This window comes from Elgaria multicarinata, chromosome 8, assembly GCF_023053635.1.
Source record: "Elgaria multicarinata webbii isolate HBS135686 ecotype San Diego chromosome 8, rElgMul1.1.pri, whole genome shotgun sequence".
Taxonomy (NCBI): Eukaryota; Metazoa; Chordata; class Lepidosauria; order Squamata; family Anguidae; genus Elgaria; species Elgaria multicarinata.
Window position 1 is genome coordinate 10,103,484 of NC_086178.1, and position 25,069 is coordinate 10,128,552.

The 25,069-nt window shown below is 45.1% G+C and overlaps 1 protein-coding gene across 1 annotated transcript in view; it reads right to left on the bottom strand.

The window, feature by feature from the left end:
* Positions 1-233: 233 nt before the first annotated feature.
* The window catches only part of LOC134402400 (cytochrome P450 2J2-like), a 34,795-nt gene continuing 9,959 nt past the window's right edge, over positions 234-25,069 (bottom strand). Inside the window, exons 2-9 of the mRNA XM_063131828.1 lie at positions 20,845-21,007; positions 18,186-18,335; positions 17,810-17,970; positions 8,056-8,232; positions 5,945-6,086; positions 3,936-4,123; positions 2,521-2,662; positions 234-424 (exon numbers count right to left, since the gene is read on the bottom strand). Of these exons, the coding sequence (XP_062987898.1) occupies positions 234-424; positions 2,521-2,662; positions 3,936-4,123; positions 5,945-6,086; positions 8,056-8,232; positions 17,810-17,970; positions 18,186-18,335; positions 20,845-21,007 (1,314 nt within the window). The remainder of the gene's footprint in view (positions 425-2,520; positions 2,663-3,935; positions 4,124-5,944; positions 6,087-8,055; positions 8,233-17,809; positions 17,971-18,185; positions 18,336-20,844; positions 21,008-25,069) is intronic.

The following is a 25,069-nucleotide window of genomic DNA, read 5'->3' on the forward strand; positions in this document are numbered from 1 at the left end:
ATGTGTGTGCTACTTGCCCTGCTACTCCCCACCCCAGCATTTATTAAAGTGTCCGTGAACCCCTCCTCCCTTGTACTCTTATTAATAGCAATGAGAAGCAAAGATCTCTCTCAACAGAAAGAAATCAGCAGGTGAGCATGAACAGCAAAGTCAGGGTGGGGGTTTCTTAGCAGAAAAGTAAGGAGGGAGAAATTTGCAGTAATTGGAAAGCAATTCTAAATACATATATATGTTTATGATGAGCTACAGCGAGGAACAGCACAGATTTTATAAGGATAGGGAGAGAATGTGAGTCTTATTATAGCATCTGAATTTAGTTTTTTAACTCCTTCTGGCAGCTGAAACCTGAACGTCCTCAGCAAGCTGGTCAAGAAGATGAAGAGTTCAATCCTCGCCAGCTGCTCCCCTGGACACACCCGAACCCCTGTGGAGAAAGCAAAGGAAAGACAGCCAGTGAGTAGCAATCTCTTCTCCAGAGCATTTATCCCAGCTTGGAACAACGCATGCATCTGATGAAGGACACGTGTTGGTAGCCTCTTCCCCACCTCACACCCTGGAGTAACCCATGAGGAATTGCTGCTCCTACAGCTGCCCCCTCTATAACTCCCTTTTACTCTATTGGTTGGCATCCCTCAGAGAGGCGTGGCTTTGGCCCAGGCTCCACCACTAGCTGGCCTTGCTTGTATACTGTTTCAAAGCAGGCAAAATTACTGGAAATACTTAGGACAGAGAAATGCATAAAGCATCTTAAATTAAGCAATGTGGATCACAGGGAATGGAACTGAGAAAGAGTTTTCTACATGCAGCTGTTAATCCACTGTTAATTTGCTACATCCACTTTTGGTTTCATTGTAGAATTGAAATCTGAGCATCCTCTGAGCAGTGTTTTCTTTTGTGCTTTTATGCTACATAATCTTTAGGTGGGACTCTGGCATAAATGCCAAGACTAACCAAAATCCCTATATATTGCAGCTGGGCACATTGGTCTTTGATATAGTAGCATCAAACAAGATAATAAATATTTCCAATGTCCCTCTTTTAACTATTAAAACCTCTCCCCTTTCCCAACTGAATGCTGCATTTTCCCTGCGCTAAATAAAACATCACTTAAAGTGCTGGTTAGATACAGCAATTACACTGGAAGGCCAAATCATCATCTAGAGAACTTGAAAACAGACATGAATAGGGAAGGACAATTGCACAATAAATGTCTCATATAGAAAAGCTTTATGAGCTGCTGGAATTCAGAGGTGAAAGTACCAGGGTGATACTTTGACATCATGCAAGTGCTGTCTATTCTCCCATGGGAAAAGAAGAAACCTCATCATCCCAAACCTGACATCAATTTATCTTTCAGCTATTCCACTAATACATAACACTGAATGATTCTACATGTTAAATGGGAATGCAATTCAGTGACTCTTACTAAACCATCATTCTCCAAAGTCCAACTCTAACAGTGCACTTCTGTGCATGTCTACTCAGAAGTAAGGGACCTGCTTCTTGTAGAAAATCAGAGCCTAAATGGAGTAGATATAGCTTTGTACTTTGAAAATGGGGAAAAAAATCAGGCTTTTTCAGTGCTGAAATTTTTGAGGAACAAGGTCAGGTTGTGGTTTCAGGCCAAATTGAATTGTAGGGCTGTGCAGTGCCTCAGGGCGAATCCCTGAAGTTGAGGCAAGGTGGGCTGATTCGGCTCACCTAGCCTCGGTTCTGAGTTGGTTCCAGGTTGGCCCGAGGTGCCCCGAAGCCGAAGCAGGTCAGTACCAAAGCGGCACTGGGCCGTCCCTCCCGCATTCCCAGGAAAGCCAGTGAAAGGCCAGTTGTGAGTTCATTGGATTCACCTACATTTCCCCGCTCTCCCTGCTCCCCTGCCATCATCATCGCATTGCTGCCGCCATTGCTGCCCACTGCACCACTTCCGTGACCTTGAAACATGTCCTCCTCCTGAAAACTGGGGGCCGATTTCAAGATACCATGGGGACTCTGGTTAGTACATCTATGGCCACAAACTATGGTGTCTGTAAAGGGGAAATGGCTGTGTTTCCTGGTCATAGTGGCAAAGCAGCAGCGGTGATGTAGTGTCTGTGTGGCAGTAGGTGAGCAGTGGCTGTGGGTTGGGGTGGTGAAGGGGTGGTGAGGGAGGGAGCAGGAAGTCAGGAGTCCAATGGACTCCTGCCCAGCCTTGCTACTGGCTTTCCTGGGTTCTAGCTGCACAGCTAAAACCCAGGGACGTGCAAGGCTGAGTCACTTCGGGGGCCTGAATCTTGCTGAACCAAGATGCCGACATGAGGCAGGCAACCCTCGAAGCACCCCAAGTCAAATCGGAGCTACTTTTGGGGCTCCAAAGTGGCCTCGGAGGCAAATTAGGGGACCGTGCACAGCCATACTGAATTGTATCTTATGAAAAGAACTGGGATTGTTTCAGCCTTGCCTGAAAGGAAGCCAGTTGGCATCTCTTGCACCTAACCCAGAAAACATGTCTTTGAATCACAAGCAGGTCTGGATTTCAGCATTTACCTGCACCAAATGGCAGAAATTCTTCTCTAGCTACAAAATTTCCATCCTTGTCCAAAAAATGGTTTGGGTTGAACTTTTCAGGAGACTCCCAACACTCAGGATCAAGAAGAACAGAGCGCAGATCTCGAATAAGATATGCCCCCTGCAAGAAAGGAATGTTACAAAGAGAAAGAAGGCAGAACAGTACCTTCCAGGATTGTTCCCCACTTCTAATCACTGAAGGACTCACTCTGGACTGGGTATCTGAAGTGCTGAGGGATGATGGAGGAATCCAGTTGGATGGTAGAGCTCAAGATTTCCTCAGTTCACACACACCCTGATTTCGTTCCATGTTCTGCTAGCTGACCTGACTTGGCTTGAAGTGAATTGGACCAGCTAGTGGTTATCAGTGTTCCTGAATTTGCATCAATTACAACTGTATTTGTGCAAGTTACACCTATAATTTCCACAAATACACACATTTCAGCTGCATTTTTTGTGCAAATTATGCAAATTTTGGACCTAATTTGCACAAGTCCTGCAAATTAGCACAATTTATGGCCCTCATTTGTGGAAATCTCTCAGATCCAAAACAGCACATAATAAGTACCCAGAATTCAGGGAATCTGCATGGCACGGCTCAAAAAACAAGTTGAGTCGGCCGTGCTGCAGTGGTCTGGCATCTCCAAAAAGGAGCAGAATTCCCAGCAACAGACATACTCTGTAAAAATAATATGGTGCTATTCTACATTGTTGTTGGGCAAAAGGAATAAAAACATTTCAGGGGAGAGTTTTCTGTTGGCCACACCTCCAATCATTCAAACCTTTTCCTTTTGAAAAGCTTCTTATGTAGCCAATAGGGAGTAAACTGCGTTCTGCATCCTGCATTCATTTCAGTCATTTCATTTCTATGCCACTCCATACTTGAAGCTCTCTGGGCAGTTCACAGAAACTAAGGGCAGCAGCTCCAAATGCCCCACTCCAACATTTCCCTGGGATGATGCCAGCAGGTGGGGAATCATCTTGCTTTTTGGTTTTACTTTTATTTGTGGTGTGGGGGTTAAGAGAAGGGGAAACCTGCCTGCGTACTTGCAATGGCTGGCAGAAGCAGCTTTTAAAAGGGAAAGGATGGACTTAAGCCACCAGGAGTAGCCACTGCTGTTCTTCTAAACCTTCCACCATCTCCTTGGAAATAATCAGAATGCCCCTTTCCTAGTTGCAATCGGGGCATGGGTAGGAAGTGGAGGCTGGGAGTTTCGGTTCGGCCCTAGATCTCGGACATCCTTTCTCTATTAAGGGCTGTATGTTTACAGCTGTAACTTTGAAAACCCTCAGATGTGTATTTTTGAAACCATAAAAAAAGAATTCAACGTTTCTGAAGCTCCTTGCTTCTGAGATACAGGATTGTGACTATGGGCATTCACTGTATTCTGTACCTTGGGAATGAGATAACCTTTCAGGTTCACATCCTTCGTGCATTGTCTTGGAAGTCCAAATGATACAGCATATTTTGAACGCTGCATCTCATGAATCACAGCATTAGTGTAGGGCAGTTCCTTTATATCTTGGTAGCAGATTAAGCGTGATGAACCAAAAACATCTTCTATCTCCTTGTAGACTTTATCTGAGAAAAATAATGAAAATGGAAGCATTAGTTTGGATATAACTTTTTATTCCATAAAACTTCAAAACTCATTTATTTATTCTACATGAAGTTATTCTAATTAATCCTCTTAATGAATCACAAACTACCATTAGTGTATTATTTATTTGTTTATTTATTTCTATGCTGCCCAACAACTGAAGCACTCAGCTTAATACATTTTATTCTACTTTTTCCTCTAAAGACATAAAAAAAACATACAGATTAGTCTCCCCATAATTAACCTGTGAGGTAGGATAGGTTGATAAATACCAACTGACCCAAGAACATCCCAGTGAGTTTCATGGTTGTGTTGGGATATTTTATTTATTTATTAACAATATCTGTATACTGCTTGAAATAACAAAATCTCTAAATGGTTTAATTGCCAAGATATTAAAAATCACTATGAAAGCACTCAATTAGTAATCAATTATGAAGCTCGCTATCTCATTCTGACACACTAACCACTACATTGATGAACTGGGCTGCACAGCCTGACCCTTGGGGGTCACCCGGGGCGCCGAGCTCAGGGTGGCCCCAAGCAGAGCTGAGTAGGGTGCCAACATCACACTTAAAACAGGCCCGATTGCTAGTTCTTAGTTTGTTACTCTTTATAAAAAGTTTTATTGAGGCTGTGTTTTTGTATTTTGTGCTAGTTGTTGGTAGGCCATAGTGGCTCTGGCCTCTTAAAGATCACTCATAATCTCATATGTTTATAGGTCAATTCCATTTCATCAAGAAAGATTCTAGGGACATAGGAAGCTGCCTTACACTGAGTGAGACCATGGATCCATCTAGCCCAGTATTGTTGACACTGACTAGAAGCAACTATCTGGGATTTCAAGCAGGGTTCTTTCTTCGCTCTACCTGGAGAAGCCAGGGATTGAACCTTGGAACTTCTCCATGCAAAACATGTGCTCTGTCCCAATGAGCTATGGTCCCTCCCCTCCCCTGATTTAGGGGGCAAAATCGAATTTAAAGGTAAATGTGATTTTTAAGAACATAAGAAGTGCCATGCGATATTATTATTATAACCAGCAGGCCTATCCAGTAGAATTTAAGATACTTTTAGGATGCTGTTAGGATGTTTTTTAAAAAGCGTATACTATGTTTTTAATCAGGATTTTATGTATTTTATGCTTGCTGTTGTTCCCCACCTCTATCCAATTGCAGAGGCGGGTAAGAAATAAGTGATGATGATGATGATGATGATGATGATGATGCTAGGTTGGACCGAGTGTCCATCTAGTCCAGAAGTCTGTTCACACAATGGCCAACAAGCTATTGACCAGGGACCAACAAAGTGGATCATGATGCAACAACACCCTCCCACCCACGTTCTACAGCAATTACTGCACACAAGCTTACTGCCTTGGATACTGGCTAGTAGCCTTCTCCTCCAGGAATTTATCCTGCCCCTTTTTAAAGCCATCCAGATTCGTGGCCGTCACTACAACTTGTCATGAATTCCATAATTTAACTATGCGCTGTGTGAAGAAGTACTTCCTTTCATTTGTCCTGAATCTCCCACCAATCAGCTTCATGGGATGACCCCATTGGGTTCTGGAATTTTGCGAAAGGGAGAGAAATGTCTCCCTGAACACATTCTCCACACCATGCATAATTTTGTACACCTCTATTATGCCTCCCCTTAACGTCCTTTTTTTCCAAGCTAAACAATCCCTGCTGTTTACAAGCTTCCTCATCTTAGTACATTGTTTGATAGGTAAAAAATCTTAAAAGAATGACATGATTGGGATTAAGAATGTCCCTTGATCCCATGGGGCAGATCTCTCTCACCTTGGATATCTGGATGATTTGTCAGGAGGAGAAGTGCCCATCTCAGAGAAGTGGAGGTTGTCTCTGTTCCCGCGAGAAAGAAGTCGTGAATGCACTGAGCCAGGTTCTCTTCATCATAGGTAGAGTTGGGGTCATTCCTGCTCTGATTTTGAAAATGGGAAAAGGTAAAATTGAATTTAGAATGAATTATAGGCTGTTCCTAAACACTTCCTTACTTTCTGTGCCATCCTTGTTGTCCTAGCAGCCTATTATGTCTCATACTTGAGTGTTTCGAGATCCTTGTACAGACAGCATCTTCTGCCACATGATTTGACTGTTTTGGGAGAATCAGGCAATGAGTCACTCTATGGCCTTAGGTAGACCTGTGGAAGTGGACAAGGGGACATTGGGCTTATTATTATGCTACCACGACTGAGGAGGGAAGATCTCACATTGTTTAATGTGAGATCCCTCCTCTGTTTACATGTGATGCACATAAATTACTTTTCCCACTACCCCCACCCTACCCTGATGGAGCACTGCACCCCATTTGCAGTTCCCGGCTCCTCGCGAGGAATCATGCGGAGTTGGGTCAACCCACAGTGCCCAGCCACACATTCCACAGTCTCGGGCTCAGCCTGGGACCACGGAAACACCGGGGCCAAATTGGAGGTCGAGATCCCGGGGCAAGGGAGGGATGATCTCTCCCTGATTCCAGGATCCCCTGTGCATCATGTGGCTGCACAAGGATGATCCCGAGGATAGCTTTGGGATTTCGCCCCTTCTAGCTATGTCCTACTGTATATCTCTTTCTTGAGCGTGAGTGTGTGTATATTTGTGCCTGTGTGTATAAGAGAGCTCTTTAATGTATATATTTTTTTCTGTATCTGTGTCCTTCATACTGTGGCAGAATCTACACTACTGCTTTAAAATGATTTATAACAGGAGTGACAACTGTTGTGGCCCAGGACACACTCCGTATAGAGTTTTCAAATAAACGAACTGTATATGGAATAGCCCCCAAGTTTCACAAACCCCAAGCAAGAAATACTTGTTAGTAAAGCTGTTTTCTTTCCTTGACTAAAGAAAGCAATGTTCCTCTTTTTTGTTTAAGCTTTGTGTGCATATGGGACTGTAAACACTTGTTCTGTTTTGCCTTTTTTTGCTCTCTGCTAGCTGCCTTTCAAACAAGAGGCAGCAATATTCCCATCGGTATTTAAGCATGCCAGAGTATCTGTGGCAGTGCTTAATCTCTGCTGCAATATTAGCGATTACTTTCATAATCAGCTGATTTGGATTAATTGCTCTTTCACACTTTCCCATGTATACAGCAAAATCATTGTGACATAATGGCTAAATTCTTAGATTTAGATAGTTGAGTGATGGATTCAAATTCCTGCAGAAATATAAAATTCAGTGAATGCATGGGTGATCTTAAGCCTACTCCACATGAAGGGCCTGCTGGAGATTTAAGATCTATCGGAGGAGCCTTCCTCTGCATCCCCGCAGTGTGAGGCATCCGTCATGGTGGGTTATGGGAGAGGGTCTTCTCTGTTGTGGCATCCGGGTTGTGGAATGCCCTCCCATTGTAGACTCAACTGGTGCAAACACTGCTTTTATTTCAGCACCAAGATGAAATGCTGCTTTTTATCAAAGCATTTGAGTGCTATATTTGCCTAAAGCTGCACAAAGTTTTATTTGTTTTTATTGCTTTTTTTTACTAGCATATATTTTTAAATGATTTAATACATTTTTAGCAGTAAAAATTATTGATTGTTCTATTCTGTTTGAATTAATGTTGGATACAAATAGTAGTACTAGTAATAATAATAATAATGCATAAATAAAAATAATATAATGAATAAGTGGAAACTATGAGCATGTACATAAGATTCATAGAGTAATGTAATCAAGAAATCATTTCGCGCAATCAGGAGGTTTAAACCGATTGATCTTTTTAGTTTTCTCAATGTGTATTTTTGTGTGGAATGGGCCCTAATCCAGAGTGTGTTCTTTTAGTTTAGAAGCAAAGTCTTGGTGCTAAGGTCTCCACCGAGCAACAGCAACCCTATTATCTTGGAAGTTTTAACAATATCTTGGATGAATAGTTTTTAAGTACAGTATAGACTTACTTTCTCCATCTGAAGTAGATAGAAATCTATGAAATCCCGTGGCTCATGAAAGGACTGTTGCTCCTTGTGCTTCTCGGTCTCCTCCCTTGCAAATGAAAGCACCAATTCAAAGGCTGCAATGGCTTTTTTGTGAGGTCCTGGAAGACGCTTCATGATCCATGGGAACATTTCATACAACTAGAAGGAGATTAAGCACAATCCTGACATCATCAAGGAAGTGGCTGGGTAACACAAGCCAACCCCTTTGGATTACCACTTCACTGTCGTTCTCTGGAATATTCTTGAAGTCTGACATTAATTGTATTCTCATTTATTGAAAAGCTGGAATTAGCATCTTCTTCTGAAACCCATAATCACTTATTGGATGGCAATACTCCAAAAGCTGCTGCATAGCTATTACATTCCTGAGCGGAAGGCTGTCCTTGATGTGTATAAGAAGCAACGAAGGGATTGGCTATTTTGGATAGATTCTAGGAGGGATTTGCAACTAATTAAAACCTCTAAATTCTCCCGGTGGTTCCCTCTTTTGAAAACAGAACATTTCAGGGCCAACTGTTTTTCCAACCTGAGTCCACTTTCCCTAAGAAATGCTTTTATTGAACTGAGATTCTATCACAAGGTGCCATTTGTATACAGACTATGCATCTGTGGCCAACATCAAGTGAAAGATATTGTTCACTACAGGTTAATTTGTCCTCTGTTTAGGGACCCAAGAGAGAGATTCCTGAAACCCTTGTTAACACATGGATACAGGAATACTCTTGCAGAAACAGTTCTTTTTCTTCTGAGGGATACCAACAGCTATGTAACACATAAAGAGGCTTTGTTTGCTTCGGCAGCAAAAATGATTAGGAAGAGAGAACTAGACAAAATTGCCATAAACTGCCATGGAGATTCAGACTGCTGAGTGAAAGCTGAGTTGCGAGTGGAAGCAGAAGCATGGAATAAAGACATGGACACAAGAGCAGCCCTTCCAAGGAATTCCTGACATGTATGGGTGATAACTTTCTCCTACAGAAAGTGGAGGAAGGAACTAGAGGATCAGCAATCCTTGACTTGTTATTGACCAATAGGGATGACTTAGTGGATAAAGTGGCAGTTACGGGAACTCTGAGGGAAAGTGACCACGTCATGCTTGAATTCTTGGGAAACCCCAAGCTAGAAACAGATGTGTGCAGTGGAATCCCACAGGTGCAATTATGTTTGAGTTTCAAAAAGTGACCCACATACACATTCTCTTTTAGATGTAAAGAATGAGTGCTTGTATAACATAATAGAGAATTTCTACCAGTGGTTTTGGAATGGCTTCTGCCACATGATGGCGACAGGACACAGAGCAAGGCTTAACTTGAGGCTTGGGCAGGTCCATACCGGAGAAGGCAGTTCTAAACGTATACTGGCTCTAGGCTATGGAATGCTTGAAAGGAAAACACCCTCAGTTTCAACTGAGTCATGAAAAATAAGTAACAAGTGAAGATGGTGAAGTTTAGCCTGGACACGTCTAGATCTGTGCATGGGGGGTCTCTTTTCCCTTCCCAAGGAACATGTTACCTGAGCCTATAGTGAGATCAATAGAGACAAGCTATGTCTTTCTGTGTAAGAGTCAGTCTGTGCTGGACATGGATCTGAAATAGAGGCAGAAAACCAACTTTGCTCTTAGCTAGAAACCTTATGATGCTATAAGTTCCCCTATACATCTGATGGGGTGCAGGCAGTGGTGCAGATAGGTAATTTTACACTCTGAATGTAAAGAACTTATAAGAACACGCTCACACACACACACACACACACTTTCTGTTGTACAGCACACAATAAAGTGGCAGTTACGGGAACTCTGGGGGAAAGTGACCACGTCATACTTGAATTCTTGATTACGAAGGAGACAAAAGTCGAGCGTAGCCATACATGTACTCTGGATTTTAGGAAAGCTGATTTTAATAAACTCAGAACTATAATAAGTAAGATCCCGTGGCAAGGGAGCCTAATGAGAAAAGGAGTGCAGAATGGGTGGGAGTATTTAAAAAAGGAAATTTTAAAGGCACAATTACAAACAATTCCAACAAGGAGAAAAGATAGAAGACAACAGAGGAAACCAATGTGGCTCCACAAAAAGCTTAGAGATGACCTGAAAACAAAAAGGGATACATATAGGAAGTGGAAGGAAGGCCAGGCTACAAAAGAAGAGTACAGACAAGTGGCGCAGAAGTGCCAAAATGGCGTCAGGAAGGCTAAAGCTGTGAATGAGCTGAGATTAGCGAGGTATGCTAAAAGCAATAAAAAGGCTTTCTTCAGATACGTGAGTAGTAAAAGACAGAGGAAAGAAATGGTGGTTCAACTGCTTAATGAGGATGGCAAATTGATAACAGACGACAAAGAAAAGGCTGAAGTGCTCAATTCCTACTTTGCCTCGGTCTTCTCCCAAAAGCGGGTCTATGACCCCCCCCCTGGAAAAAGTGAAGCAGAAGTTGAGGGGGCAGGATTGTAGTTTGAGATTGATAAACAAATGGTCAAAGAACACCTAATTTCCTTGAATGAGTTTAAATCTCCAGGGCCCAATGAACTGCATCCTAGAATAATGAAGGAGCTAGCAGAAGAACTCTCAGAACCTTTGTCTATTATCTTTGCAAAATCATGGATGACGGGTGAGGTGCCGGACGACTGGAGGAGGGCTAACTTTGTCCCTATCTTCAAAAAGGGCAAAAATGAGGAACCTGGGAACTACAGAGTCACTCTGACATCCATCCCTGGGAAAATTCTGGAGCAGATTATAAAGAAGTCAGTCTGTAAACACCTTGAAATCCATGCAGTGATTACTAGAAGCCAAAATGGATTTGTCAGGAACAAATCCTGTCAGACTAATTTGATCTCATTTTTTGATAGGATAACCTCCCTTGTGGACTGTGGGAATGCTGTGGACGTCATATATCTTGACTTCAGCAAAGCTTTTGACAAAGTACCACATGACATTCTGATTAACAAACTAGCTAAAACTGGGCTAGATGGAACAACTATTAGGTGGATTCACAGTTGGCTACAGAATCGGACTCAAAGAGTACTTATCAATGGAACCTTCTCAAACTGGGGAGAGGCAATGAGTGGGGTGCCGAAGGGCTCAGTCCTGGGCCCAGTGCTCTTCAACATTTTTATTAATGATTTGGATGAGGAGGTGCAGGGAATGCTGATCAAATTTGCAGATGACACAAAATTGGGTGGGATAGCTAATACCCTGGAAGACAGAAATAAACTTCAAAGTGAACTTTATAGGCTAGAGTGCTGGGCTGAAAACAACAGAATGAAATTTAATAGGGATAAATGCCAAGTTCTACATTTAGGGAATAGAAACCAAATGCACAGTTACAAGATGGGGGACACTTGGCTCAGCAATACTACAAACGAGAAAGATCTTGGAATTGTTGTAGATCGCAAGCTGAATATGAGCCAACAGTGCGATATGGCTGCAAGAAAGGCAAATGCTATTTTGGGCTGCATTAATAGAAGTATAGCTTCCAAATCGCGTGAGGTCCTGGTTCCTCTCTATTCGGCCCTAGTTAGTAGGGGTGTGCACGGACCCCCCGCTCCGCTTCACTTGCAGATCCGCCATTTTCCGGATCGGGCCGCTCCGCCCCGCCCCCGCTCCGCCCACTTCCGCTCTGCTCCGCTCGGAGCTCCGGATCCGGAGCTCCGTTTCCCCCCCCCCCATAGGCTTGCATTGAAAGCTAAAAAATTATACAACTTTTTTTCTGTTCAAGTTAGAAACCTCATGTTTGGCGCCATGACACCTCATGGGGATATACACACGCACGCCAAGTTTCAAAGCAATCCCATCATCCCCTGATTTTTGGCGAATTTTTGAAAATCGGGCACCCCACACACAACATCCCTGCGAGGTGGGCAGGGGAGGAGGGAGGGAAGGCAGGCAGGCATGCAGCTGGCATTTCTGGGGGCATAAGGAAGTGAGCCAAGGATAAGCCAGTAATGCATATAAAAGGGAATAAATCAATCAATAAACAAAGGAGGGGTGGAATTAAAAGCAGCAGTGTTGCTCAATAAACAGCAAGAAGAATTTTTTTAAAAAGGCTATATCTGTCTTTTACCAGCAATAGGGGGACGTGCCCGGGGGAGGGGGAAGTAGCTGCCAGTTCAAGACAGCCACCAACAGCTCTGAGAAGAAGTAAAACGCTCACTTCAACTCATAACAGGCATTGCTCCACCACTGAAAAGTGACCATTCACTTCAACTCATGATAGGCATTGCTCCACCGTTTTACTCTCTTTGGAAGGCTCTAATGGCCTTCCAGTGCAGGAGAGAGTGGGGGCACGTCCACGATGAGATGCCCTAGGGGAGCTCATCCCCTTGCACCACATCTATTCAGTTGTTCACCAAGGTTAGGGTGGGGAGCAGTGCTGTGTTTCTATCTCTTATTCTTGGCTTAGTATATGATTTCAGGTTGTGTTTGTGCATTTGGTGGGGCTACTGTGTTAAAAAACACGGGGAAAAGCCCGTTCAGATGAAGAAGGAGAAGTTTCCCAGAATCCCAAGTTACCTGTTTTGCCTATGCCCTCCTCCAACTTTGGGATCATCATGACCGGGAGCTGACTCTGCCCCTCAGCCCTTTGAAAAAGGTATTTTTCCCGCCGATTTTTTAAAAACTTCTAGCCCGTGACCCGTACGACGCAGAAAGTTGAGAGTAGTCCCAAAATGACCCCCATCCACGACTCTCTGTGCACAAGAATTTTCAGAACGATAGCTTAAACCCCCCCCCAGTTATCCCCGATTCTTTCCCTCAATGCAATCCTATGGGCGAAAAGCCGAAAACGACGTTTGAGCCGCGCGGTTGACCCGATTTTCACAAAAATATAGCACGCGACCCAGACAACGCAGAGAGGTGAGAGTGGTCTCAAAATGACCCCCATCCACAACTCTCTGAGCACAAGAATTTCTAGAACGATAGCTTCAAAAACAACGTAGTTATGCGCGATTATTTGCCGCAATGCAATCCTATGGCGAAATGTTTTCAAGATGGCGACCGGAGCGCTCCGCCTGAACTAGGAGCTCCGAAAAATGGGCGCTTCTCTTCGCCTTGCTTCTAGGGGGTCCGCGGTCCGCTCCTACTCCGCCTCTGGGTAAGGCGGAGCAGGCCAATCCGCTACTGCTTCTACACTCCTAATCGGAGCGGATCACACCCCTACTTTAGAGTATAGTGTCCAGTTCTGGGCTCCACAATTCAAAAGGGATGCAGACAAGCTGGAGCGTGTTCCGAGGAGGGCAACCAGGATGAACAGGGGTCTAGAAACAAAGCCCTATGAAGAGAGACTGAAAGAACTGGGCATGTTTAGCCTGGAGAAGAGAAGATTGATAGCAGTCTTCAAATACTTAAAAGGTTGTCACACAGAGGAGGGCCAGGTTCTCTTCTTGATCCTCCCAGAGTGCAGGACACGGAATAACGGGCTCAAGTTAAAGGAAGCCATTTTCTGGCTGGACATCAGGAAAAACTTCCTGACTGTTAGAGCAGTGTGACAGTGGAATCAGTTACCTAAGGAGGTTGTGGGCTCTCCCACACTAGAGGCCTTCTAGAGACAGCTGGACAAGCATCTGTCAGGGATGCTTTAGGGTGGATTCCTGCATTGAGCAGGGGGTTGGACTAGATGGCCTTGTAGGCCCCTTCCAACTCTGCTATTCTATGATTCTATGAAAAGGAGGACAGGGCTCTTGTCTGTTTAACTGTTGTATTGAAAAGGGAATGTCAGCAGGTGTTATTTGTATATATGGAGAACCTGGTGAAATTCTTCTTCCTCACAACAGTTAAAGCTGCATGAGCCCTGCTGTCTTTTGTATCTGGTCATTCTAGTATAGCTCCTGCAACCTTAACTTTTGTGATGAAGAGTGAATTCTATGAAGTAGATTAGAAACTTCTCTAAAATCTAGATTCTCTAAAATCTAGGTCTGTGCACGAACCCCCCGATCAGCTTCTCTTCCAGATTCGCAAAATCCTGATCGGGCCCACTTCTCTTGGCATCGATTCGCCTATGGTTTGCTTCGCTGCAGAGGTCTGGATCCTAATCGGAGCTCTTTTTTCACCCTAGACTTGCATTGAAATCCTAATGCCTATAACTTTTTTCTGTTAACATTAGAAACCTAAAAATCAGCACTATGACAGCTTATCCATGTGTTAGACAAGTTCTTTGCCCCAGGGACGGGATCCAAGTGCAGCCTATTTGGTAGGGGTGTGCACGGACCCCCCACTCCGCCCCACGGGCCTATCCGAAAATTTCAGATCGGCCCGCTCTGCTCCACGCCACTCCGCCCATACTCCGCTCCTCTTCGCCGTGGAGCTCCAGCTCCGAAACGGAGCTCCGCAGTGGAGGGGAGTGGTGCCAAGTAAGGCCGGGAGAGGAGGGCGGGGGGGTTACCGGGCCCTACCGCCATCACCACCCGTGCGGCGATGGCGGCAGAGCCCGGTAAGGGACCAACGGGTAGGGGGGCCTTACCTGCCTCCATCCCGACGGACCGCGGATGGACGCAGGTAAGGGAGAGAAGGGGGGTTTACTGGGCCCTGCTGCTGTCACCACATGGACGACAGCGACAGCGGCAGGGCCCAGTAAACCCCACTTACCTTTCCGGCGGAGCTCCGGATCGAGGCGAAGGATCCGCCTTCACCTCGATCCTCTTCGCCATGCTCCGCCGGCCCCCCAATCTTCTTCGCCTCCGCCTTAAGGGCAGGTGAAGCCCCCCCGCTCCGCTTCTAATTCGCCGGTCCGATTAGAAGCGGAGCACATCCCTACTATTTGGCTTGATACTAGCAGGCATGCGAAAAGCAGGGTGAAAACCCCCCAGCATGAATAAATAATGGAAATAAAGCAAGAAAAAAATGAACCCCCTGCTGCCTTTTTACAGCGCCTTAAAAACGCATGCAGAAAGTGGTCGGATTTAGATCCAGAAGCCACTGAGAACACGGGAGCATTGGCTTTTCAGTTTATTGCTAATTCTCAGAGCGATATCAGGCGAAAAATTCAAAAGCAACCGGGGGTGTCTGGGAAAAGTTTAGAAGAATTGGTATTAATAGCCCAGGAAGTGTTTGAGAGATGTGATGAAGTTGAAAAAAGAGAAGAAGTGAAGATGGGTACACAGGAATGGCAATAACAGATCGATATACACATTCATGCCAAGCCTCAAGCAAATTCAAGTATCCCCTGATTTGGGGGGGATTTTTTTAAAATCAGACACCCCACTTTCAGAAGTGGGCTTTACTCCAACAGTTTTACAGATACAAACTTGCAAATAGGCACCCTCATAGATGCCATCTAGATCCACATTCACGGCAATCTTCAAGCCAATCCCATCATCCCTTGAATTTTGGTGATTTTTTAACCTTTTAACTCACCCCAATTCAAATCCCATGCTAGAACTCTGTCAGTTTTCACTTTAGGAACCTCAAATTAGGCACCATGGCAGCTTATCCATGTATACACATTCATGCCAAGCCTCAAGCAAATCCAAGCATCCCCTGATTTTTGGGGGATTGTTGAAAATCCGATACCCCAGTATCTCAGGGATTTATAAAGCTGCAGACAGCTAAATGGGCTTTCCTTATTGATGGCCATTTCAAAGGAAATCCCAACATGCCATGAATTGGGGAGTAGATGAATCTTCTTCCACACTCAAAAATTTACTTGGAACTTCAAGAAGTCTAATCAGGGTGAGCGCAGGAAGGACTAATGCCCGGAGTCAAATCAAAACACGCACAAACCGTCCCTGTGAGGCAGGTACAGAAGAGCAGAGGCAGCAGCAGGTGGTGGCTATACCCTAGCCTGCAGCAGTGGGAGCACGCATGCAAGTGGCTTGTGGGGTTGACCCACACAGCCCATCTACATCTCCCGGGCACCAGGAGGGCAGAGAGGCAGGCAGAGAGGTGCTACACACACACACACACACAGAGAGAGAGAGAGAGGGAGAGAGAGAGAGAGAGAGAGAGAGAGTGCCATAGATCTATGGGGAAGTAAGTCCCAGGCAGCAAATCCCCAAACCCCACAACAACAGCACCCAGGAAGAGGCGGGAGTCGGGCATGCAGCAGACATTTCTGGGGGCACAAGTAAGTGAGTCAAGGATTGTTTCCACTTTCCAGGTCATCAAAGCCAGTATGCAAACCAGCCCTGTGAGGCGGGAAAAGCACAGAGAGATGCCTTTTGCATCCCATAACTAATAGGAAGGTAGGAGGATAAGAGTAAAGCTTTGTCTTCCTTGCTTCAGAGTTGATTGCACTGTGATCACACAGCCATTAGTAAACAATAATAATTAATTTATTTATTACATTTTTATACCGCCCAATAGCCGAAGCTCTCTGGGCGGTTCACAAAAATAATAATGTTAATAATAGCACTACTACTACTACTACTACTACTACTAATAATAATAATAATAATAATAATAATAATCAATAAGAAGTTGAACCACAATGAAAGCCTGCCTGACTTCACTGAAGAGGGAAAGCCAGGAGAACTTGGGCTATGGGGTGGCATATAAATTTAATAAATAAATAAATACAGCAGGGATGAGTAAGCAGCACTGCAGCAGTGTTGCTGAATCACAACAACAAGATTTTTTTTTAAAGGCTATGTCTGTCTTTTACCAGTAAGAGGAAAGTGGACTTGCCCAGGGGGAGGGGGAACTGTGGCAATTTGACTGCTCCTGTCTAGGGACAAGTCTTTCAGAAGCTACCTTACAATTCAACTCATGACAGACATATTAGCTTCACTAGCTAACCTTTGGAGGGTTCTGATGACCCCCCAATGACAGGAGTGCACTGGGCACGTCCACATGCCCTATGGACATCATCCCCTTGCACCATATCTATTCATTTGTTCAACAAGGTTAGGGTGGGTAGCAGTGCTGTATTTCCTATCTGTTATTTATTTACTTAGTATATGATTTAAGGCTGTGTTTGTGTGTTTGATGGGGCTACTGCTTCAAAAAACACTGGAAAAAGTCTGTTCAGACAAAGAAAGAAAAGGTACCCAGTATCCCAAGTTACTAAGTATCCCGTTTTGCTTATCCCCCCCCCCAACATTGGGATTGGAGGATGCTTCATCAGGTGATCATGTTTGGGAGTTGAATCTGCCTGTCATCGCTTTAAAAAAAACCTTACCCCTCGCTTTAAGTGATTTTAAACAAATTAATAGTAAGCAAACTGCAGGAAGAAAGAGGCTGAACATCTCTACAAATGACCCCCAACCACCACTCTCTAAGCACAGTGAGTTTCACACATGTGGGTTTCAAAAAAAAAAAAAAAAATTGCTAATCTTTCCCACAATACAAATCTATGAGAAAAATATCCAAAATGGCAGGTTGAGCACTTTGCGAAAAGAGGAGTGATCCACTTTTGGCTGCTCCTCTTCACAATGCTTCGCTAGCCCCCCGACTCACTTCTCCTCCACCTGTAACAGAGGCGAAGCACCTGATCTGCTTCTGCTTCTCCAAACCGAACAGAAGTGGATCACAGCCCTAGTAAAATCCATTATTTCTGTGTTTCATTGATTCTTAACTGCCTTTTATTCCATCATCAGTTTCTTGATGGAATCATTCCCACCCCCACCCCTGTTTCCAGAATTTGCATCAATTTATGTTAGTGCACATTCACCATTGCAAAAATGCATGACACCCCTCCATCCCATGTCCATTTTGGCAAAGTGTGTATTTTTGACAGGGATCAAAGATGGAGACCTGTCTGAGTCAGAAAGAAAGAAAAAGCCTACTCACAAAATAAGAGATGCTGTATACAAATTTTAAGCCAACTTCAAGGGCTTCAATCAGTTTCTGGAATTTTTCATCTTCAAGAGAAAACCGGTGTCCAAAGGTCGCAGCACAAATCACGTTGGAGGCTGCATTGGTGATAGGCAAGGAAGGGTCAAGTGGCTGCCCTGAAAATGGAGGCATATTAATATTAATCCAGCATCTCCTATTAATACCCAGAGTGGGATTTCATGGTGGTACATAGGAGGCAACAGGGGTTTTTGGCAAGGTATTTTTGCATTAGAAATCAAGTAACGTGAATGAAATTGCATTCCAGTATAGAGCATAAAAAGATTTTTGCACATTGGGACGAATGTCGGCATCATTTCCAAGCATTACATACCCTTTGCACGTGCAAAAGTCTCCACCAGCTGCTGGGCCTCCTCTTGTATTTTGTGCTCCATGCCTTTCTTTCCCAGTCCCAGCTTCCGCAGAGTCACTACAGCAAACCGTCTCTGCTGCTTCCAGGTGTGGCCGTTTGAAAGTATAAGACCTGAAGCCATCAAGAACCAATGAGAAATTGTTACTCACACAATGCATGTTAAGAGCGTGAGGTTGCCAGCCTAGAAAAGTCAACATCTGCTGGAGATCAGGCCCGTGCATCCAAAGGCGGCCCAATCTTTTAGCACCTAAGAACTGTATTGCTGAGGCAGGATCCATCTAGTACAGTTACTGATACCACTGACAACACTGCTTTCTTCTGCAGCAGAACAACTTGTGTATCCATTCCAAAACTTTGAGACTTGAATCTATGGAACTCCCTGCCACAGTTTTAATAAAGCTCCAAAGTAAATCTCACGGTAAGGGAATGGTTCTTATAAAAAGTTCAACTAAGACTAAAACTCTTTTGATTATAGAAATTCAGCTTCCCAGGCCTTAGCTAGGCAAATGGAGGGGTCGTCCCTGCCTGCTACCGGGATCCCCTGTTTGTCATTTGGATGTACAGGGATGATCCCGGGACGGACCCGGGATATAGGCCTGGTCTAGCCATGGCCCCAGTTTCTAAGGTGTAGGCATGTGATTGATACTTATGACCAGAGAGACATTTTAAAAATTAAGAAAATTATTATACAAATTAAAGGAATAATTTACACAGGGGTATAAGTCACTTTATGAATAATAGGCTGAGATTGTTTAAAATATGCTTACTTTTTATAATATGCTTACTTTTTATAATATGCTTACTTTTTATAATATGTAAGAAAATCTTCCACAGCATAATGAGCGCTCAGGTTTCTCCCCTAAGATCCACCCTAACAAAACCCACACTGCCAGAAATCAAGGCTGTACAACAATCTTCCTGCTTCTCCTGTCTTCTAAGGTGATTCCTTTCCTTGCAATCTCCTCTGGTCAGACCTCTGCATAAAGCTCTCTGGTGTTGGATTATGTTGCCTGCTTGAAGCTCCACCATAATCTCACACCTTCCTGCTCTCCTGAGACACCATCTCTGGCCTGAAGACTTTCTGCCAGCAAGGTCCTCTCGAACTGGAAGGCTTCTGTCTTTTCCCCAGTTCTGAGCTCTGCTTCCTTGATCTCTCTTCCAACTAGGGATAGATGGAGCCACATCTGTCTGGTTGTGGCGGGCACCAACTGAGCCATCCTTACTGCCTGCCCACATGAGCTGAGGAACAACTCCAGGACCCAGGAAACACGTCCATCCCCTAATCAAACTGCCAATATGCAATAGTTACTTCTGCAATCCCAAAGTTGCTTATGTATGCAGCATTAAAAGCATAAAAGCATATGCTTTTATGCAAATAAAAACATAAAAGGGATCATTTGTGCAAGTTGGCTATTGCAGAAGTAACCAAGCCTCCTTATGCGTATATTGGCAGCTCCGTTAGGGGACAGGGCAGCTGCCAGGGGAAGGCACTCTCCTCCTTCCACCACCATCCCTGGTGCCGTAGTAGCCAGGCAGGGAGGAGGAGGAGGGCACTTCGTTTTCCTCTGCTATTGCAGTGGCAGTGATGCTAGCAGGGAAGGAGGAGGAAGAGAATGATGCCCCAGGTGCCCAAGCCATCCCTCCTGCCAAATGGTCTCTCCAACTGCTGACAGTGGCTCCTCCAAGTTTACCTTTCAAACCAGCAAGATATGCCCCTGAGAACCTTCATCACAACTATTTCAGGTCTCCTTTGTTGTCTTCCGAGTGAAGGTAATGCTCTATTTTACCGCTTATGTCGCAATCCTCTTAACAGCTGGTAAATACTAGGGATGTGCTCCACTTTTCCTCAGACCAGAGAAGCAGAAGCGGTTCAGGGTGTTTCGCCTCCCCTTAAGGCAGAGGCGAAGAGGATCGGGGGAGCAGCGGAGTGCCGCGGAGCGGATTGACGTGAAGGCAGATCCTTCGTCTCGATCCGGAGCTCCGCAAAAAAGGTAAGGGGGATTTACTTGGCCCTGCCGCTGCCACCGCCGCCCATGTGGCAACGGTGGCAGAGCCAGGTAAGGGGGCAGGGGGTCTTACCTGATCTGTCGTGGCCGGTCGCCGGCTTCACTAGAGGCCGCAGCTCAACCTGGAAGTGTAGGCCGCAAGAGGGGCCTACAGTTTGTGGTTGAGCCATGGGCTCTAGTGAAGCTGGCGATGGGACAGGACGGACGCAGGTAAGGGGGAGGAGGGAGGAGGTTTACCTCGCCCTGCCACCACCGCCGCCCGTGTAGCAATGGCAGCAGAGCCAGGTAAGGGGGCAAGGGGGAGGGGGGTCTTACCTGCATCCGTCGTGGCCCGTCGCTGTCTTCACTAGAGCCCACGGCTCAACCAGGAAGTGTAGGCCACAAGCGGGAGCTCCGCAGAGGAGCGGAGCAGACACTAGGAGGATCAAGGTGGGGTAGAGCGGGCCAGATCAGGAGAGGAGCAGAGCAGGGGGTCCATGCACAGCCCTAGTAAATACAGTTGAATTGCTCTTTCCTGATTTCACCTGCTAATGATACCTCCAGTTGACTGAAACGCTCATACGGTTTAGCCTAGAAAAAAGAAGCAGTACAAGTTCTAACTGTTCACAGCTTACCCCTTTCTCTTCCTATAGTTTTTAGGAAAGGAGACAACGGTCGCTCAGAGAATTCTTCTTCATGGTTGATCAGCACTTCTTTCAGAGCTTGGAATCCACACACAACTATCACAGGCTGATGTCCTAGCCACACAGTGTAAATATTTCCATATTTCTTTGATATCTGCCATTTGGGTCAAAATAGAGAACTGTTTTAAGAAAAATAATAAAAAGGAAATATAATAGTTCAGAAACTCTTCTTGAACAGGGAATTGAAGTTGGCAATATTTGAGGGTGTGTGGAAGTAGCTCGCCTTGCCTTGGGTGCAAAATAGTCTGGCACCGGCCCATGTATTCCTATGGCCACTTTGAAATACAGGCCTGTTGTAAAGAGTGGGTACTGGAGGGGGGCATATGTAAACATGGAAATAAACTTGGGCAGTTTTTGGCAACCCCGCCTCCACTTATATGGGTCTTCTATTATTATTATTATTTATTTATATAGCACCATCAATGTACATGGTGCTGTACAGAGTAAAACAGTAAATAGCAAGACCCTGCCGCATAGGCTTACAATCTAATAAAATCATAGTAGAACAATAAGGAGGGGAAGAGAATGCAAACAGGCACAGGGTAGGGTAAACAGGCACAGGGTAGGGTAAAACTAACAGCATAAAGTCAGAACAAAATCAAGTTTTAAAAGCTTTAGGAAAAAGAAAAGTTTTTAGCTGAGCTTTAAAAGCTGCGATTGAACTTGTAGTTCTTCTAAAACTGGTGCCTATAAAGTAGGCATGTGCTCCGCTCCGATTAGAAGCGCAGAAGCAGGAGCAAATTGGCCTGCTCCGCCTTGCCCAGAGGCAGAGTAGAAGCGGACCGCAGACCCCTAGAAGCAAGGCGAAGAGAAGCAGCCATTTTCGGAGCGCTCCGGTTTCTGCGGTCCGATCCGATCACCATCTTGAAACATTTCACCCATAGGATTGCATTGCGGAAAAGAAAAGGGGATAACTGTGTTGTTTTTGATGCTATCTTTCTAAAAATTCTTGTGCTTAGAGAGTCATGGATGGGGGTGAGCCTACTCTCAGCTCTCTGTGTGCTGCGGTTCACGTGCTAGAATTTTTGGAAAAATCGGGTCAACAAACAGGGACAGCGCGGGTAAACCGGCGGTTTTTTGGGTTGTTGTTTTTTTTAAGCGATGACAGGCACATTCAACTCCCAATCCTGATGAGAATTGATCACCTCATGAAGCATCCTCCAATCCCAGCGTTCGAGGGGGGGACTAAGGCAGAGGCACCCTCAGAGCTTTGAGCTCATAGCGTCTTGTGGGTTTGGCATTCGTGGAGAGAGGAGCTACTTCAGTTAGGTGCTGCTGCTGTGTTTGGAGATAGATTTAGGATTTAGCTTGGTGCGTGTTTGTTTGCTTCTTTCTGACTTTTTGCTTAGTTTGCTCTGTGTTTTTCCCTTACTTTGATTTAATATAAACTTTATTTTTAAATTTTGGAGTGTGTGTTTGTTTGTTTGGTTGGTTGGTTGTCCCCCCACCTCCCCTCTCTTAAAGCCTGACTGTGTTTCATCTTCCTTCTTCCTTCTATATACAAAAAAATACAAAAAAAAAATTATTCTCTATTTCTTCTCTCTGTTACTTGGACTCTGTGTGTGACTGTGTTATTGTGTGAGTGTGCTGTGTGTGCTGTGTGCACTGTTTGTGAAGTGCAACAGCCACAGATTGAGCATTTCAAATCCTGTTTGGGCAAAGAATACACACACTTCTTGTCCCATTTCCCTGTTGTTGTTTATTCATTCAGTCATTTCCGACTCTTCGTGACTTCATGGACCAGCCCACGCCAGAGCTTTCTGTCGGCTGTCGCCACCCCCAGCTCCCCCAAGGTCAAGTCTGTCCCCTCCAGAATATCATCCATCCATCTTGCCCTTGGTCGGCCCCTCTTCCTTTTGCCTTCCACTTTCCCTAGCATCAGCCTCTTCTCCAGGGTATCCTGTCTTCTCATTATGTGGCCAAAGTACTTCAGTTTTGCCTTTAATACCATTCCCTCAAGTGAGCAGTCTGGCTTTATTTCCTGGAGTATGGACTGGTTTGATCTTCTTGCAGACCAAGGCACTCTCAGAATTTTCCTCCAGCACCACATCCCTACATATAGTAATATTCTTATACATATTATACATATTATACATATTATTATATTCTTATACATATTATTATTAGTATTAATATTTTATTCTTATACATATTATTATTAGTATTAGTATATTCTTATAGATATTATTAGTAGTATTAGTATAATATCATCATGAGAAGAGGGAGCAGGCGCATGTCTGTGGCGGGGCGTGTTGAAAGCAGCAAGGGTCAGGCTGGCACCAGTAAGCAGGCTGCCTCTCCTGCTGTGAAAATCAAACGGGCAACTCCTTGGCTGGCTGCTCCGCAACAGAAGCAGGAGAAGCAGCAGGCAGAGCCACTCTCTTCTGCAACTTGTGCCCGACATTCTCTTTTTGAGGGTGGGAATGGGAAAAGTGACCCTTTGCAAGAGGCAGGTGGCAGCAGTGCCATTAGAGGAGAAGGAGGAGTATCCCCAACTCCTTCATTATCGTTTGAGCCCAGGAGCCCGCTGATGGACATGTCTCCAGACCTCCTAGACAAGGTTCTTCTCAGCACAGTGGAGGGGCAGGAGGAGGAGGAGGAGGCGGTGGGTGCTGAGGAGGAGGAGCAGCAGGCCGAGGCTCTCTCTCCAGTCTCATCCCACACCTCTTCCGCTGCAACCCCTGTTTCTGTGGCAACACCAGAGAGCTCAGGCGGGCAATTGATGGTGTCACCACGGAAGCGAAAGACAAGTATAGTGTGGGACCACTTTGAGTTGGAAGCGGATCCCCGCTTTGCTGTCTGTCGCCACTGCAAACTCACCCTAAGCAGGGGTTCATCTACAGGGCATTATGAAACCAGCAGCATGAAGGTGCATCTTCAGAGGCAGCACCAGGCGATCTTGCTGGGGAAAGAGGCGGGCAAGGTGACTGGTTCCAGGGGAATGCCGAAGGCTGCTGCTGCTGCTGGTGGCACTGCCACTCTAAGCTCTCCATCTCCCATCCCCACGAGGGTTAAGCAGGCAACCCTGCAGGACATGGGGTGGGGGAAGTATGGACCCACAAGATGGCATTTTCCAATGCCCACCAGGGTGCTGCTGTGGTGGGGCATCTGCCAGGACTGACTCCTCACCTACTCTGCCTGCCTCTCTGCCTGCCTGGTGCCTGGGAGATGGGCTTTGCGGTTTGTGCCCAGCACCCTCTGGCACACTTGCTCCCAGACATCCTCCTCTGTGCCCCTCAATGCGTAACTGTTGGCTTAGAAAGAAACAACCAGCCATCTTTGCCTCACTTCCTCCTTGCACCCGCTTACGGGTTGGTTTGCTATGCGTTAGTGCTCAAGCCATCCTTGTGGCACTACAATGCATGCTGCCTGCCTGGCTGCCTGCCTTCCCTCCCTTCTCCCCTCCCTTCTCCCCTTCCCGCCTTGCAGGGATGGTGTCTTGCTTTGACTCAGGGGAGAAGTCCTTCCTGCACTCACTTAGACTTTCTCAAGTTCAAAAATCCATTTTTTAAGTGTGGAAGAAGATTTAGGGTTATCTCATGGCATGTTGGGATTTCCTTTGAACTGGCCCCATTGAGCTGTCTGCATTGCAACTTTAAATCCCTGACATACTGGAGTGTCTGATTTTCAAAACTTCCACTAACATCAGGGGATGATGGGATTGGCTTGAAACTTGGCGTCCATGTGGACACATGGGTAAGCTGTCACGGGACCAAAAGATAGGTTTCTGACGTGCAAATTGATGTAGTTGTAGAATGGGACTTGATTTGAGGTGAGTTTTATTTATTTATTTATTTATTTATTACATTTTTATACCGCCCAATAGCCGAAGCTCTCTGGGCGGTTCACAAAAATTAAAACCACAAAAAACATCTAACAGGTTAAAAACACAATTACAAAATACAGTATAAAAAGCGCAACCAGAATAAAAGCGCAACCAGAGTTAAAAGGTTTAAGCCCCGCCATGTTGACACGTGGATAAGCTATCATGGTGCTGAGTTTGAGGTTTCTAACGTCCAAATTGACGGAGCTATCAAAAGGGGTGAGAATGGGGTGCCCGATTTTCAAAAATTCCCCAGAAATCAGGGGATGATGGGATTCCCTTGAAATTTGGCATGCATGTGTATACGTCCATGAGGTGTCATGGTGCCAAATT